Source organism: Phoenix dactylifera, chromosome 1 (assembly GCF_009389715.1).
Source record: "Phoenix dactylifera cultivar Barhee BC4 chromosome 1, palm_55x_up_171113_PBpolish2nd_filt_p, whole genome shotgun sequence".
NCBI lineage: Eukaryota > Viridiplantae > Streptophyta > Magnoliopsida > Arecales > Arecaceae > Phoenix > Phoenix dactylifera.
The window spans coordinates 26416614-26432588 of record NC_052392.1 but is presented as its reverse complement, the minus strand read 5'-3'; the positions used below and the strand labels follow the sequence as shown (position 1 = coordinate 26432588).

Here is a 15975-nt window from a genome sequence, read left to right as displayed (position 1 = left end):
AACTAGGTTTATATTTATAAATATCTAGGAGTAGCTTTAGAGTAGACCAGTCTGAATATAAGGAGAAAGAAAAAAAGGTATGCCGGCCTTTTTGCTGGTTACACCATTCCAATCTATAAATTTTATAGAATTTTCAACCCAATCATCCACTCCAAAAAAATATATGTGAATCCTGTTGGATCGTACATGATTATCTAAGCAACCTTTTATGTGGGTCTTTCTTTCTTCCTCTTAACAAGGCATACTAACTTGATAGTATCCGACCTGTCATGATCCCGGCCGAAACTATTTTTTACAGGAATAGAACTTGGACGGACCAATAGGCCAATTTCTGAAAGATATTGCTACATAAATACGCAAACAGATCCTTCAAAATAAAAAGGAAAAAAATCCTATTATCCTACTAGCCATGGTCTGCTCTGTCTGGATCATATACATAATTAACATGTCCAATTGTTGCGTCCAATTCTCCTCTGTTGAATCATGCTCCGCAAGCTACGATGCCCAATTTCTATTAGAAAATTCTGCCGATTCTCACTGGATTTTTCAAACACGTGCAAAGCACGTGCTCACAGATATAATCAGAGTTTGTTTCACCTTCAAGAACTCCAGGTCAGCCCAGGCGGACCTGACCTCACAGATATAATCAATGCATATAAAAGTCTAAAGGTAAATCATAAGAAAAATTAGTACTTGTAAAGAATGAAGCATGCTATTCATTCCGGGGGAATAAATTTTAACCGTTCTGAAATTATGACAAAACTTGGCATTTGACCATAAGATTTAATGTTGTATGCTTGTTCTCAGAGACAATAAGATGCATTGCAATGCATGGTGACCAGGCTAATTCCTTCACCCAATATCAATCATCGGAGCATAACACTGGAAAACTTGTCAACCTCACATAGGTCCTTTTAATCCAATGTCTTCCGCCCTCTGTTCATTGATCATGAACAGAAATTCTCATACAAGTCATGAAATCTATATACATTATTGACCTTTTTCCTTATCAACTTAAGCTTTTGAGGTCAATTGATTAGTCATGCTATCAAAAAGCTCGGTTTTGTTAGAAGCCTGGATATGCTTTAGTGAAATACAGCACTATGCTCCCCTTAAAGACCATTGTAAAGAGACTGAAACGAGGCCTTGCCCTGCCATTCTTAATCAGGTGAGTAACTAACTTGACGGTTAGTGAATATTTGGCTGATAATGCTTCTACCTTTAAGAAACCTAAGTTCACTACACACTGCATGTTGAATTATAATCCATACAAAAAATATATTTAATTAATCACCAAGAAATATATAATAACATTGAGGTTGCCTGCTAATAAAATAAACCTAACAAGCCTATTAAATACAACCTGATGAATGTATATACTGACAAATCAGTAAACAAAAATATTCAAAGTTTATGCATCCAAAGGGATCCATTCCAATTCAAGTTCCATCTCTCCAGACTCCACATTTTGCAGCTTTAGAAACACCTCTTGTTTTACATTCCCATTAATGATGTTTACAGTGCTATCTTTGATTAGCGCATTATCACTTGTTTTAAACCACTTCCCAATCTGCATGTCGCCAAGAAGCTTGGCATCCCCAAATGCCATGGCAGCTGTTACCATTGGTTGGAGATCGACCTCAGCTTCACCCATTATATCATCAGCAGAGAACACATCATGATCAAACACTTGCTGCTTAGACGAGAGAGAACCAGATGTCATATTCCAACACAATTCTTTATTAGATTAAAGTTGAGAGAGAAATGCCAGATTCTGTAGGCAGAGTCTGTAGGCAGAAATATGTTTTTCCAGAAAAAATGAGTGTGAGTTGTGCGATTACTGGGTATATTTTGAATTTCCCCAGAAAAAAAGGAGTATGAGTTGGGCAACTAGTGGGTATACTTCGAAGCATAGAAAACTCATTTATATAAACTAACCAGTTTCAAAGCCCCATAGCATCGAGGAATTGATAGCGTAAGCTCCTCATTCCATATTGGGTTTAAATTGCTATTTTTTACTGTTGTCTGCACCCTCTGCAAGAATCCATCATCTAATTAGCATCCAGATTCCCCATTTTTAGTAAAGACTGTATAGCATGAAATAAAGGTGAAGAACATAAATTGTTGATATATTCTTCTAAATAAGTAAGACTTTCATGCACCAGAGAAATAACTCACCTGCTGCCCAAGGGTTAAAACAACATATGGGTCACTAGTTAGCATATCTCGAACAGCTAAATTTGTGCCTCTTATCACCTTTACCCTTAAAACTCCAATGAATTCCCCCATGTCTGCCTGTGATCATTTGACAACCTCATGACTAAGTTATCGTAAGGTATATTAATTAGCCAATAAACCCCATCACACAAGTGTGACAAGTGATATGCTAATAATAAGAAACAGCAAATACATGTATCCGTAGATGCATAGAACAGAGCCTCAAATACTTCCTTAAACTATAAAATACAAGTATATGAAAGATGACTCATGACTTACTGCCTTCCTTGAGTTGTTTGAATTAAAACTGCTGTCAAAATTCTTTCCAGATTCACAAGATTTGAAAGACATCTTTGAGGAGACAATGCGCAAGCTTGGTTTCAAAAATTCTTGCAACTCGTACTTAGACCTACAGAAGAATAAAAGGGTGCTTTAGAATGAGCAATCATCACTGAAATATGAAACAATTGACCTTATGGTATACTCCACCTAATGAACTTGGTCCGGTCCTCGTTACTTGAGTGTGGTTTTGGTTTTGGATATTCTTTAGGAAGGAAAGCCTCATAAATTGAATTGGCATAAGAATTTCCACCAACCTCGACCATAGAGTCAATGTCACCATCAGACCACTCATCTAATGTCACTGACAAAACCTGAATGTGAAAAAAAGGCAAAAAAGAACCATGAGCTAAACATTGATAAATAATCAAATACAGTTCATTTTTTTTTTTGGTAGACAATCAAATACAGTTAATGATAAGAATTTTGAAGCAATAAAGATGCACAAAGGTTGCCTTCCCCCAGGAATGCACAGAGAGAGAGAGAGAGAGAGAGAGAGAGAGAGAGAGAGAGAGAGAGAGAGGGAGGGAGAGAGAGAGCAACTCCTTACAAGGGTGCAAATGGGTGGGGTTGGATATGGGACTGTGACAACCCAAATTAAATCCAAATTGTTTTCAGTACAGGATCTGGGGTCTTGAGATAAATCCACACTCATGTACTCAACAGGTTCAGAATAAATTAACTTCGAATTTGTGTTAATCCAAGCTCATATGTTGCATCCTACCATGGACATCAATATGATGAGATATAGTCAGGTGATATCTTATTTTGTGAACCCAACAACTCAGGTTGAGAGCAAGGTTTTGGTTCAGGATCCAAACCTAGGGCCAGATTTTTGGGTCCAAGTTGGGCCAAAACAAGAATGAGTTTAGATTTGATCTGGGCCAAGAAAACTTGTTTGCACCTCTTGCATCTTGGAAGTCCACATTTCTAAATAACTAAATTCTTCGATTTGCATCTCACCAGTACAAAAAGGATGTGACCTGAGGCTTACAGATCCATTTAAGTCAAGCTTATCTCTCATAAAAAAGCTGACTGCCGCTCAGTTACTTTGTTGGCATCTTAAACATGCTGCAAACAGGCATATGGAACCCGTCTCGCGCATCTAGCAAGCTATGATTTAAGTGATTTGCACCAATCCAATGCATGCATGGAAATGTTGAGTGCTAGCATCAGAAATGAAAATAAAAACAGAATGCTTATGAATGATAGCAAGCAGCCTAAGAAAACCATGATATCAATCACCACTTATATGACCTTTGATATATCTGAACCAAGCCTCCTGTGAACATCACTACATTTTAAGCATATAAAGACTCCAATGTTAGCTGACCTGTAAAGACAAACAAAGAATTGTTCAAATAATAGGTTTTAAATGCCAACTCATACTCTAGCACATCAAACACCATTTTTGTAATTGCATATAAACTACAGCTACCAAAATTAAGCCTACCTAACGTTTAATCTAATGAACTAGTGCAAGATAAGAAATTCTCATAAGAAAAAGGAGAAAGCAACCCATCATGTCATTAGTGATAATTAAGTTAAAGAACACTATCGTACAACTAATGCCCAAGAACATATAAGATTGATTTGTTATAAAATTCAAGATGAGTAGATATTTAAATGCAGAAGTGTACCTGCAATTTGGGACCTTGGGAGATGTTTACTTTTTGTAATTTTTGTTGTTTTAAGCATATGCAAATATTTAATAATCTTATCTATATTGCTTTCTACACCATTTAACAACTGAAACAGCAGATAATGAGATATTTCTAACTCGAAAGGCATAAGAAATAAATATGGTTATCCATAATATGGATCCTGATTCACAGATTTTCAAAATTAATGGAAGCACAACAATATTGAATTCTCATGTACAAACTCAGTGTCTTGCCTCTATTTAAACCAACATTTCTTCTTCCTCATTACTCTATGACAATTCTATTGTGAAAATACTAATCAGTGACTCCTCTTTATTTTCATTTTGGCACAAGAGAGTGAATTTTCCTAACTACACAATTGATCACCATGACTTTCTTCATCAGTTAAGTTTATGTTGCTTTCCAACATACAATGAGGTGCCCCATTTAAGAACACTCCCATTGACCAGATTATTGAAGTTGGCACAATGGCATACATGACTATGACTACATAACATTCTAACTATACCAGAATCTTGGACTCGTCTGTTTCTTCCAGGACCTTAAAATAGAGTTTCATTGGAGTTCTTTTGTTGAGCCTTGTGAGCACTCACTTTGCTTCACAACAGAAGTTAAAGGGGCTGGGAGGGGGAAGAATGCAGATATTAACTACAAGGGACTAATGGAGTTAAGAAAGGCTGAACATGATCCAGATTTCAGCCCCATAAAGGAATTCAAAAAATTCTACTATAAAGGAAAATGTAAGATTTGTTGTGCATAAATAGGACAAAAGTTTTTAATACGGTTAAGATGACCCTTCTAAATGAAGTTCAAATTGTCCTAACAAGTAAACTAAGAGGAATCACTGGCATAGGTCAACAGTAGAATTATATGTGCTAATAATCGATAGAGAGGGCAATAAAATGGGGGAAAAAAATTGATCTCTCTTTCCGAAATGCGTGCAACTAACCAATGCTTTCTTTCCTTATTGTGGGCCATGAGTACTTTTCCCAAGTGTAAATCATTTATTGGGGAGGAAGAAAACATTAAAGCATGACGAGAGGAAAAAGAAGAAATGATGCCACAGATAAATAAGGACAAGAAAGATCAACCTGCTAATGAGCATTTCAAAGCTTTCTCAACTCAATAACACTAATTGGGGAGAAGGGATTGATAAGGAAGTTAAACTAACATGGAAGAGAGTTAGGAGAAGAGGATTTACAAAAGCTTCTAGCAACACCAAATGTATCCTTTAATAGGAATTACAGATAAAGGATCCATAAATCTGCCTCCAAATAATTGGGACTGGGCTTGATAAATACAGCATGGTACTAGTCACGGAAAATGGGCCCTTCTCAAAAACAGATTAAAAATCCAAGCCTTTGCCATCAAAATGGTGTCAGACATGTTGCATAATCCTAAGTATAAACTTAATGGTAGGATTATTATTTCTGCGAATAAGTAGGATTCATCAGATTTTTGTCATTCAGCCCTTTGAAAATTGGAGCAAAATTCCTAGACAAGGGAACTCTACGCAAGAGGGGCCTTTTATGGAATAGAAGGCACATTAGCAGGTAAGGGACCTACCTTATTGGTTGCAGTTTCAGCTTGTGCTTCTTGTCACGGAGGGTGGGGGGGCCTTAAAGATAATATTGTCTTAATCATATGAAAAAAGTTGACCATATAATTTCAAATGGATAAATCAGAGTAATCAAGGTATAGAAAGTCATAATGTTTTTTTTTTTTTTACAAAATTAAGAAGTAATGTCCATTAAACATATGTTATTGGGAATTTAGTTATTTTTAATTTTCTCAAATTTCAGAAAATCTCAGGCAGCAAATAATGAACCAACATTGACCAAAATACAATTTAAAAAGTCAGAGTATGCACAAGATAATATATTTTTGCATGAGGGATATCTTCTATAAGAAAGGATTGAAATTAAATATTGGATGGATCTAAATAACCAAGTAAATTAGTCACTACCAGCCAAATATATCTTAGCAAACATGAAGATGAATGGTATTGCAAGATACTAGGACTTACACCCATTTGGGATCTGGAGCACCACAATCTGCACAAATACGATTATCACTTTTAAGCATAAGCTCCTTTAGTTTCCTTGGTGTGCCTGTCACAGAAATGAGGGAAAATTAGTTGAAAACAAGCTTTAACCGGATGTGTATTCACTTCTTGTGAAGATCTGCATACTTGTTCTCATTAAATCATTACAAATAAGCACATATGTTATCTCAATATGAAGTATAAAAGTATTCTGCATAGTATCACACCATCTTCTATGTGCAGCATAATTCTATGAAGATGAGCAGATTTAGTGAACAATATCACAAACATTTTACCTAAAGCTGCAGAAGATATCCTAAGTATATGTTTGAAAGAAAATCGTATCATAAATGGCCAAAGGCCTCATACCACAAGAAGTGAAGGTTCTATATTTCTCTTCATCAATGACTCCTGTAAAAGGTAATGTATTTGTAGATGTAATAAACTTCCATAAAAATCTATCCACCACACTCTGTTAATCCTCTTAGTTACAAATATGAGCCCTCTTCTTAAGAGGTATTAGTATGCTGACAATATAATACATGACCAAAACAGCATCAGAAGCTCTTTTTAACTTGGTAATGTAAATAGACTCACAAACACCTTGATCTAAAAGATAATGTGCTCATCCAAAAGGCCAGGGATCAAACTAGATAAGCCATTTACACACATGTACGACATGAGAAAGACCGAGAACTACATATTATTGATAAATAACACAGTGCTCTAATGAGTGCCAGTGAAGATGGATGATGATGGCAATGACAATAGCAAGCAAGCAAGCATGCACGCACTTACTTATATAGAATAAACATCAAGTATTAAACTACTAGTTATATGTCAAGGATATATAACTGTACCTGAGACAGGCTTGTCATTCTTGGAGTAACGATTACTCATCTCTTCACTTGGCAAACCTTGATCAACCACCAGATTATATCTCGATCTACATCACCAAAACACCAGCCACGATAAAAGCCTCATGAATCAATATAGCCAATTAAAAGTGAAAATTAAGCTTTCCATGACATGCACTTTTTATTAGTCTTCCAACACTATAGCAGTTCTATCAAAGAGAGACCAAGAATTGAAAACAGAAAAAGGATCAACTTAATTTACAGACCACATTTAGAACAATAAAACTATGAGTTCCCTATTTTCTTTTGTTTTTTTAAAAAAAGCACCACCAAATCAATTATTAGAAATTTAGGAATGCTAACAATATGAATACCATATAAGTGAACAGAAAGCAACCAACTTAAAAAGATAGATCAGATTCAAGGTTTGCAATATCCATGCTTGTGAAAACAGCTACGAATTCCTGTAGTTGTGCATCAAAATAATAAAACACACTTCCTTAAACTCTCAAACCAGGAATTAAAAAGGCACGCCATAATTAACACCGATCTCTTCCTATCCAAATAAAACAACGCGATCACGATTTCATAATGACTTTCCTCTCGCAAAATAGAATCTCTCTCGATCCATAAACATAAGGGAGCGACATTTATGAAAACAGATCGAACACAAACCAGATTAAACTTCAAGAAAACGATCAGATCTCTAAAAATATAATCTTTCATTGAAACGGAGACAGAAGAGCATATTCTCCGAAACAAAAGGGGAAAATTTTTGCATCACATCAGTAAACAAAAGTACCGAGTTTTGAATCGAAATTGATGGCTTGAATTGGGATCGATCATACGGGAGAATGTGAAAGGCGATACGATCGAAATCCTTCGGCTTCCCACAGCCGTGTGGGGCTTGGACTTTCGGCCTTCTCTGAAGGCTATCCTATCTGTTCTTCGAATTTAAAAATTGAGAAACCTCTCCTATCGAGGCCTCCAAATAACGAGCAATTCTATCACACCGAGTCCGTTTGTATCAACTGTAACCCGGCAGTCCGGCACCGGCCGGTCCAGGAGTACCACCCCAACCACCCGTCCGCTTCGGCCTTCGAGGCGGTTACCAGTCCGGTTCACGTTTCACCCGGCCCGACTTTGTGTCAAGAAGCATTAGCTTTGTTCAATTACTGTGGGCAATGTTTCAAACTCTAAGCCAAGTCAAACCGTGTGGTGAGCGAGTGAGGTTTGAACTTTGAAACCTAATGCCGGATGGGAGCCAATCCAAGTTGACCCCGCTCGTTTTAAACCATTATAGTTCGTTACTTCGTTTTTTTTTTCCTCCTGTTTTTAGTAACCTCTAGTTTGTTTCTCTTTGAAGCTATTCTTTTACATTGCATGGATGCAGAAGTTACTGCCAGTTTGTGGGTTGTAACTGACTCGATAGTTGACAAAAGCCGCCATTTTTTGAATCTTAAGGTTAGCATGTACGAAAGAGTAAAATTAGTTATGAAATAATGGATGTGCATACATGGGGTCTTTGTCCAATGATTGTTTAAATAATGGCCAAATCATAGAGGACAAGAAAAAGATCAGATTGGAGGTGCCATGCAACTTAGAAGTATATTCCATACAGGAGCAGCAATCATCAATTATGTGATTAAACTTTCAATGGGATGGGGATTATAGCAATGAAGGCAATTTTTTTGCTTAGTTAGCTAGTGCCATGAGCATTATATAGTTGTGAAAGACTTATTACCGGGTGTCATGCCCCGAATATCCTACGGAATGTGACCACGAAATGTATAAGGCCTCAAAATCTATGTAAGAACATTGAAGGTAGTTCTAGGTATGGACCAAGAGGAACTGCTGTAGGAAATTAATTGAAACTTTGCAATGTGAAACCATGCAGTATCGGACACGCAAATAGTATTGATGACGCCATTTTCACTATTTTTAAACATTAGAATTGATAAAGGGAAAAACGGATCATTCATCCCACAACTAAAAGGCCCCCCCCAGTTTCGGCCCAGTAAATACCAACGACGAATGACTAAACCTTCACCTTAGCCTAGAGCCAGCTCGTCCTCGGAACACCACCAACTCCGGATATTCGCCGACTCCCCCAACCGAGCTCGGGGTATCTCCCGATAAATGCGAACCCATCTCGACCAAGTTCGAGACGCCAACCCCAGTAATGTATAGCATACGCTCCGACCCTCGTACTCGGAGCACTTCCTTAAGTACATCTCGAAACTCGAAAAACCGAGCCCTTCCAGCCTACACCAAGCCGGCCTCACTAAACGCATGACGTGACTATTTAATGAGCTTGGCCTCGCCAACAACCACATCCACGTGCAGGCCCACGCCCACCTACGCGGCTGTACTCCACCACACTGCCGCATCATGCCTCCATAACTGGCCAACAGCAGTCAGACGGCACCTTGACTACTCCGGCTATACCCTGCTGTGACTATCAACGCCCTACCATTCCTAAGAACGGGCTGTACCACACGTCACCTGCCTACCTGAGCTGCACGCCATCCGGCTCAGAGCCATACCCTCTCATGATGGGGATTGACAGTACCTCCATCACCCGGGCCACTCCACCAAGGCTATAAATAGTTCGGTCAGGTAATTTCTAAAGGAGGCTCTCTTGGCTGGTCCAAACATTTGCCTGCTCTAACTTGATTGTCGGAGGGCCCTCACCAGAAAAATCGGTGAGGCTTTGTGCAGGTCCGCGGCCGTCATGCAGGAGTTGGTTCCCGTCTTCCCCTCTCCACACCAGCGGCTCCCTCAGCTCAACCGGCCTGGTCACCCTCGGGCCAGATTTGAACCACAACATATTTGGCGCTAGAGGAAGGGCTTGAGTCGTGATCGCGAGGATAATAAGCCAAGGGGCCCCAAACGCATCGAGCAGCCGGGAATCAATGCCCGACTGCTCTCTCCAAGGTCCACCTCCAGCATCACCCGTCCCTGCGGACCAAACCTCTTTGATCCAGCTAGGGCAGTTCTACCTGCTCGCCCAGCAAGTCTAAACCCTGGCCGTGGTTATCCAAACTCTTCATCCAGCTGGAGCTCCATCAATCACCGCCCTACGTTGATGCCGCCCTGGCCCTGAGGGGCCGGGGGAAGGCCACGCTCACCGGCCCGAGGCTGATGACCCCAGTTGCAAATTACTCCCCCAAGGGAGGACCTTGGCCCCCTTCAAGTCAAGGCTTTCTTCCTTAGACTGTAATCTAATGAAGTTATCTTTCGGAATTCTTCCGAGGTGTCTCTAAAGTATCTTAGGAGGCTCGACGCACATTCGATATCCCGGCAGCGCGAATCATACACCTTGAGGAGCATCTACAAAGTCACCCTTTGAGCTCGGCTCGAGATGCCCTGCGGTGTCAACGGGGAGCCTAGGCAGAGCACTCCCGTCCGCAGGATTCTACAAGTTCGCCCCTGATCTGAGTGGAGGGCATCTACAAAGTCGCCCTTTGAGCTCGGCTCGGGGTGCCCTGCGGCGTCAACGGGGAGCCTAGGCAGAGCACCCCCGTCCGCAGGATTCTACGAGTTCGCCCCTGATCTGAGAGGGGGGCATCTACAAAGTCACCCTTTGAGCTCGGCTCGGGGTGCCTTGCGGCATCAATGGGGAGCCTAGACAGAGCACCCCCATCCGCAGGATTCTATGAGTTCGCCCCTGATCTGAGTGGGAGGCATCTACAAAGTCACCCTTTGAGCTCGGCTCGGGGTGCCCGGTGGCGTCAATAGAAAGCCTAGGCAGAGCACCCCCGTTTGCAGGATTCTACGAGTTCGCCCCGATCTGAATGGGAGACATCTACAAAGTCACCCTTTGAGCTCGACTCGGGGTGCCCTGTGGCGTCAACGGGGAGCCTAGGCAGAGCACCCCTATCTGCAGGATTCTACGAGTTCGCCCCTGATCCACAAGACATTCGGGTGGATGTCTATCCCCGAACTTATTATTCTCGAGGTGGCTTCAGCCCCTCAAGTGGATTTCTAAGTCTCGAGGTGGCTTCGGCCCCTCGAGCAAATTTCTACGTTCAGGTGGATGTCTATCCCCGAACTTATTATTTCCGAGGTCGCTTCGGCCTCTCCGGTGGATTTCTAAGTCTCGAGGTGGTTTTGGCTCCTCTTGTAAGTTTCTACGTTCGGATGGATGTTTACCCCCGAATTTACTATTACCGAGGTGGCTTCGGCCCCTCGGGTGGATTTCTAAGTCTCGAGGTGGCTTTGGCTCCTCGAGCAAATTTCTACGTTCGGATGGATGTCTATCCCGAACTTATTATTCCCGAGGTGGCTTCGGCCCCTCGGGTGGATTTTTAAGTCTCGAGGTGGCTCGGCCCCTCGAGCAAGTTTCTACGTTCGGATGGATGTCTATCCCCGAACTTATTATTTTCGAGGTGGCTTTGGCCCATCGGGTGGATTTCTAAGTCTCGAGGTGACTTCGGCCCCTCGAGCAAGTTTTTTACGTTCGGATGGATGTCTATCCCCGAACTTATTCCCGATGTGGCTTCAGCCCGTCGGATGGATTTCTTAGTCTCGAGATGGCTTCGGCCTCTCGAGCAAATTTCTACGTTCAGATGGATGTCTATTCCCGAACTTATTATTTTTGAGGTGGCTTCGGCCCCTTGGGTGGATTTCTAAGTCTCGAGGTCGCTTCGGCTCCTCGAGCAAATTTCTACGTTCGGATGGATGTCTATCCTCGAACTTATTACTCTCGAGGTGGCTTCGGCCCCTCGGATGGATTTCTAAGTCTCGAGATCGCTTCGGCCCCTCGAGCAAATTTCTACGTTCGGATGGATGTTTATCCTCGAACTTATTATTTGCGAGATGGCTTCAGCCCCTCGGGTGGATTTCTAAGTCTCGAGATGGCTTCGGCCCCTCGAGCAAGTTTCTACATTCGGATGGATGTCTATCCCCGAACTTATTATTCCCAAGGTGGCTTCGGCCCTTCGGGTGGATTTCTAAATCTCGAGGTGGCCTCGGCCCCTCGAGCAAGTTTCTACGTTCGAGTGGATATCTATCCCCGAACTTATTATTTCTGAGGTGGCTTCGGCCCCTCGGGTGGATTTCTAAATCTCGAGGTGGCTTCAGCCCCTCGAGCAAGTTTCTACGTTCAGGTGGATGTCTATCCCCAAACTTATTTCCGAGGTGGCTTCGGCCCCTTGGGTGGATTTCTAAGTCTCGAGGTGGCTTCGGCCCCTCGAGCAAATTTCTACGTTCGGATGGATGTCTATCCCCAAATTTATTATTCTTGAGGTGGCTTCGGTCCCTCGGGTAAATTTCTAAGTCTCGAGGTGGCTTCGGCCCCTCGAGCAAGTTTCTACATTCGGATGGATGTCTATCCCCGAACTTATTATTTCCGAGGTGGCTTTGGCCCCTCGGATGGATTTCTAAGTCTCGAGGTGGCTTTGCCCCACAAGCAAATTTCTATATTCGGGTGGATGTCTATCCCCGTACTTATTATTCTCGAGGTGGTTTCGGCTCCTCGGATGAATTTCTAAGTCTCGATGTGGCTTCGGCCCCTCGAGCAAATTTTTACGTTCGGATAGATGTCTATCCCCGAACTTATTATTTCCGAGGTGGATTCGGCCCTTCGGGTGGATTTCTAAGTCTTGTGGTGGCTTTGGCCCCTCAAGTAAGTTTCTATGTTTGGGTGGATGTCTATCCCCGAACTTATTATTCTCGATGTGGCTTCGGCCCCTCGGATGGAGTTCTAAGTCTCGAGGTGGCTTCGGCCCCTCGAGCAAGTTTCTACGTTTGGGTGGATATCTATCCTCGAACTTATTATTCCCGAGGTGGCTTCGGCCCCTCGGGTGGATTTCTAAGTCTCGAGGTGGTTTCGGCTCCTCGAGCAAGTTTCTACGTTTGGATGGATGTCTATCTCCGAACTTATTATTTCCGAGGTGGCTTCGGCCCCTCGAGCAAGTTTCTACGTTCGGATGGATATCTATCCCCGAACTTATTATTTCCGAGGTGGCTTCGGTCCCTCGGGTGGATTTTTAAGTCTCGAGGTGGCTTCGGCCCCTCGAACAAGTTTCTATATTCGGATGAATGTCATCTCCGAACTTATTATTCTCGAGGTGGCTTCAGCCCCTCGGATGGATTTCTAAGTCTCGAGGTGGCTTTAGCCCCTCGAGCAAATTTCTACGTTCGGATGGATGTCTATCCCCGAACTTATTATTCCTGAGGTGGCTTCGACCCCTCGGATGGATTTCTAAGTCTCAAGGTGGCTTCGGCCCCTCGAACAAATTTCTACATTCGGATGGATGTCTATCCCCGAACTTACCTACGCGCCTGAGTTAACAAAAGCCCTTGGACGAGCCTCTATCCTTGAGATAATCTACGATCGCTTCTTTCGCTCTTCCGGGCAAGGCTTGGAATGGCCCACGCTATTAAATGAAGAGCTGCGAGCTCGTTTCCCACGAGATCTATCCTAGGGGTATACCAAACTTGGAGTTCCTCCAAGTACTAAGCGCTGCTCCTGCTGTGTAAAACGGGCCCGAGTTTGAGTCACATAATTCGAATCTTAATACCTAGGCACGAGACAGAGCAAACTCAAAACATTTGCTAAAAGAAAAAGAGGACTTTATTGCAAGAAAAAGCCGAAAGCCGAGTAGAATAGCACCCGACCTCATGGTCGGGAGAGTTACAAAGAGCCTAAACGGCCAACCTTACAAAAGTAAAATAAAAATCAATCGACGTGGACGACCTCCGCATTAATATCAGTCGCGGCCTCCAGCTCAGCTGCAACTTCGAGAGCACCATCCCCGCCTGCTGTGGTGGTTTCAGCTCCAGGGCCGTCCTCAGGAATGGCTAATGATTCCATCCCATTAGCCTTTATGGAGGCAATCTCCGACCCAGTCTCCCCAGCAACTTCAGCGGCGTCCTCTCCTTCCTCAGCGGCCCCGTTCGTGTTCGGTTCAAGGCTACTGAGGTCGACCCCAGGGCAGAGCTGCTGAACTTGGAAACGGCAATTGTCGAAACCTTGGATCATGGCGGCAGCAGCCCCTTCCGCCAGTTCGGCAATATATTCCCCCGACTGGTGGAAATTCTTGATGGCCTCGCGAGCGGACGATTGCACCAGGCCCTCGAGCTTCCCGATCTTCAACTCTCGCTCCTCCGCCTCGCCCCGAAGGCGGGCTAGAGCAGCTTCAAGCTCGGCAATATGGCTTGCTGAAGAAGAGCAGGCTTGGGAGTGCTCAGCCTCCATGACTTGGATGTGAGCGACCTTATCCTTTATTACGGCTTCGGAAGTGCATACCTTCTTCTTGGTCTTCCGAAGCCGTTGTTCGGCGGCAGCAGCTTTCTCCTCGGCTTCGTGCCGCTGCTGCTCAGCAGCTGCCACTCGACCCTCGGCTTCTTGCCGGCATTGCGCAGCAGACGCCGCCCGGCCTTCAGCCTCTTGACTTTGGAGCTCGGCACGCTCCATCCTCAATCGGAGTACCTTCAGCTCCTCCCGATCGGCGAGCATGTTGGACATCAACACGTCGACTACGTGAAGAGACTAGCATGGAAAGGGAAGTGTCAACGAAAGTTAAACACTATTGCCCAAGGTGCAAGCCAAGAGGGGGGGTGAATTGGTTTCTCTTAATTTTTACTATTTTACTTATGTCAATTGATGAGTTAGTGAAATATAACAAAGCACAATACAAACACACAAGAAGTATAGTGGTTTGGTGCTCTCCCAAGCACCTACGTCCACTCCCCAAGCGACCCCTTGGAAATTTACTATAATTCCGCGGATTACAGTTGGATTGTTTTCCGGGCTCACAATCCAAAAATCTTTACACTTTGGTTTTCCGGGATCACCAAAAACCTATGTTGGTTTTACGGGCTCACCAACGAACCTATGTTGGTTTTACGGGCTCACCAACGAACCTTTACAATTGGTTTTACGGGTTCACCAATAAACCTACTCCGTTGGTTTTGCGGGCTCACCAACAAACCTTTACAAGGTGATTAATAAAAGAAGGAAGAAAGTTTAAGCTCCTAGATGAGCAAATATAACAATTATAATCTACAAAGAAGAGTTTAGAGAATAGTTATCGCTTGATGAGACTTCTCTCTTCTTTGTCAAGAATGCTTCACTCTTCAAGGGTGGATGGAGCTCTTAATGTCTCTTGGAATCTGCTCAACCACTTTCTTTTCACTCTTGAATGAAGCACTTGGATGAAGAAGATTAGGGCACTTGTCTTTCTTGTGTAATCTTTGATATTTTTCAAAAAGATGTTTTCTCTGATGAATAGTGTCACTTTAAATAGTTTCCTTCATCCATTGGACAAGCCCCAATGGTTAGAATTCAAAAACTAGCCGTTACTCACTGTTGGAAGGTCAAAAAGTACTTCTGCAGAATTAGCCGTTATGCTTCTGCCCGTGCTTGGGTCGACTCAACTTTTACTGGGGTCGACCCAACTTTCACTTGGGTCGACTCAACCTTTGCTAGGGTCGACCCTCTCAGAACCACAGAACCTTGCATTTCAGCCTTCCTTCACTTGGGTCGACTCAACATCTTTTTGGGTCGACCCTCTCAGGGTTTCCAGAGAACCTATTTTTGAATGTCATTGCCTTTGGGTCGACTCATGTTAACTTAGGGTCGACTCAAGTTTGGGTCGACTCAAGTTTCATTTGGGTCGACCCTCTCAGTGTTTCCAGAGAACTGTTTTCTTGAGGCTTGAGAGGCTTGAGGTTTGGGTCGACTCATTCTTTGCTTGGGTCGACCCAACTACTGTTCATCCGTGCCATTTTTGCAGAAGTGTGCCAGATGCTTTCTTGATGTGCCGGGGTCGACTCAATCAACCTTGGGGTCGACTCAATCCACACTTTGCTGCAACTTAAGGTTAGATTCATCCATATAAACAAT

The 15975-nt window shown here is 42.9% G+C and overlaps 1 protein-coding gene across 2 annotated transcripts; it reads right to left on the bottom strand.

Moving 5' to 3' along the window:
• Nucleotides 1-1259: 1259 nt before the first annotated feature.
• LOC103718473 (ADP-ribosylation factor GTPase-activating protein AGD12-like) lies at nucleotides 1260-8093 on the bottom strand. 2 transcript variants are annotated; one of them, XM_008807318.4, is made up of 9 exons: nucleotides 7970-8093; nucleotides 7125-7210; nucleotides 6247-6331; nucleotides 3814-3889; nucleotides 2707-2870; nucleotides 2497-2626; nucleotides 2179-2295; nucleotides 1939-2034; nucleotides 1260-1693 (listed from the first exon to the last, which is right to left on the bottom strand). In XM_008807318.4, the coding sequence occupies exons 2-9, from the start codon at nucleotides 7162-7164 to the stop codon at nucleotides 1412-1414; spliced, it is 990 nt and encodes a 329-aa protein (XP_008805540.1). In that variant the 5' UTR covers nucleotides 7165-7210; nucleotides 7970-8093; the 3' UTR covers nucleotides 1260-1411. The 2 variants fall into 2 exon arrangements, with proteins under 2 accessions (XP_008805540.1, XP_008805539.1); XM_008807317.4 differs by having other exon boundaries at nucleotides 7924-8086.
• Nucleotides 8094-15975: the final 7882 nt, after the last annotated feature.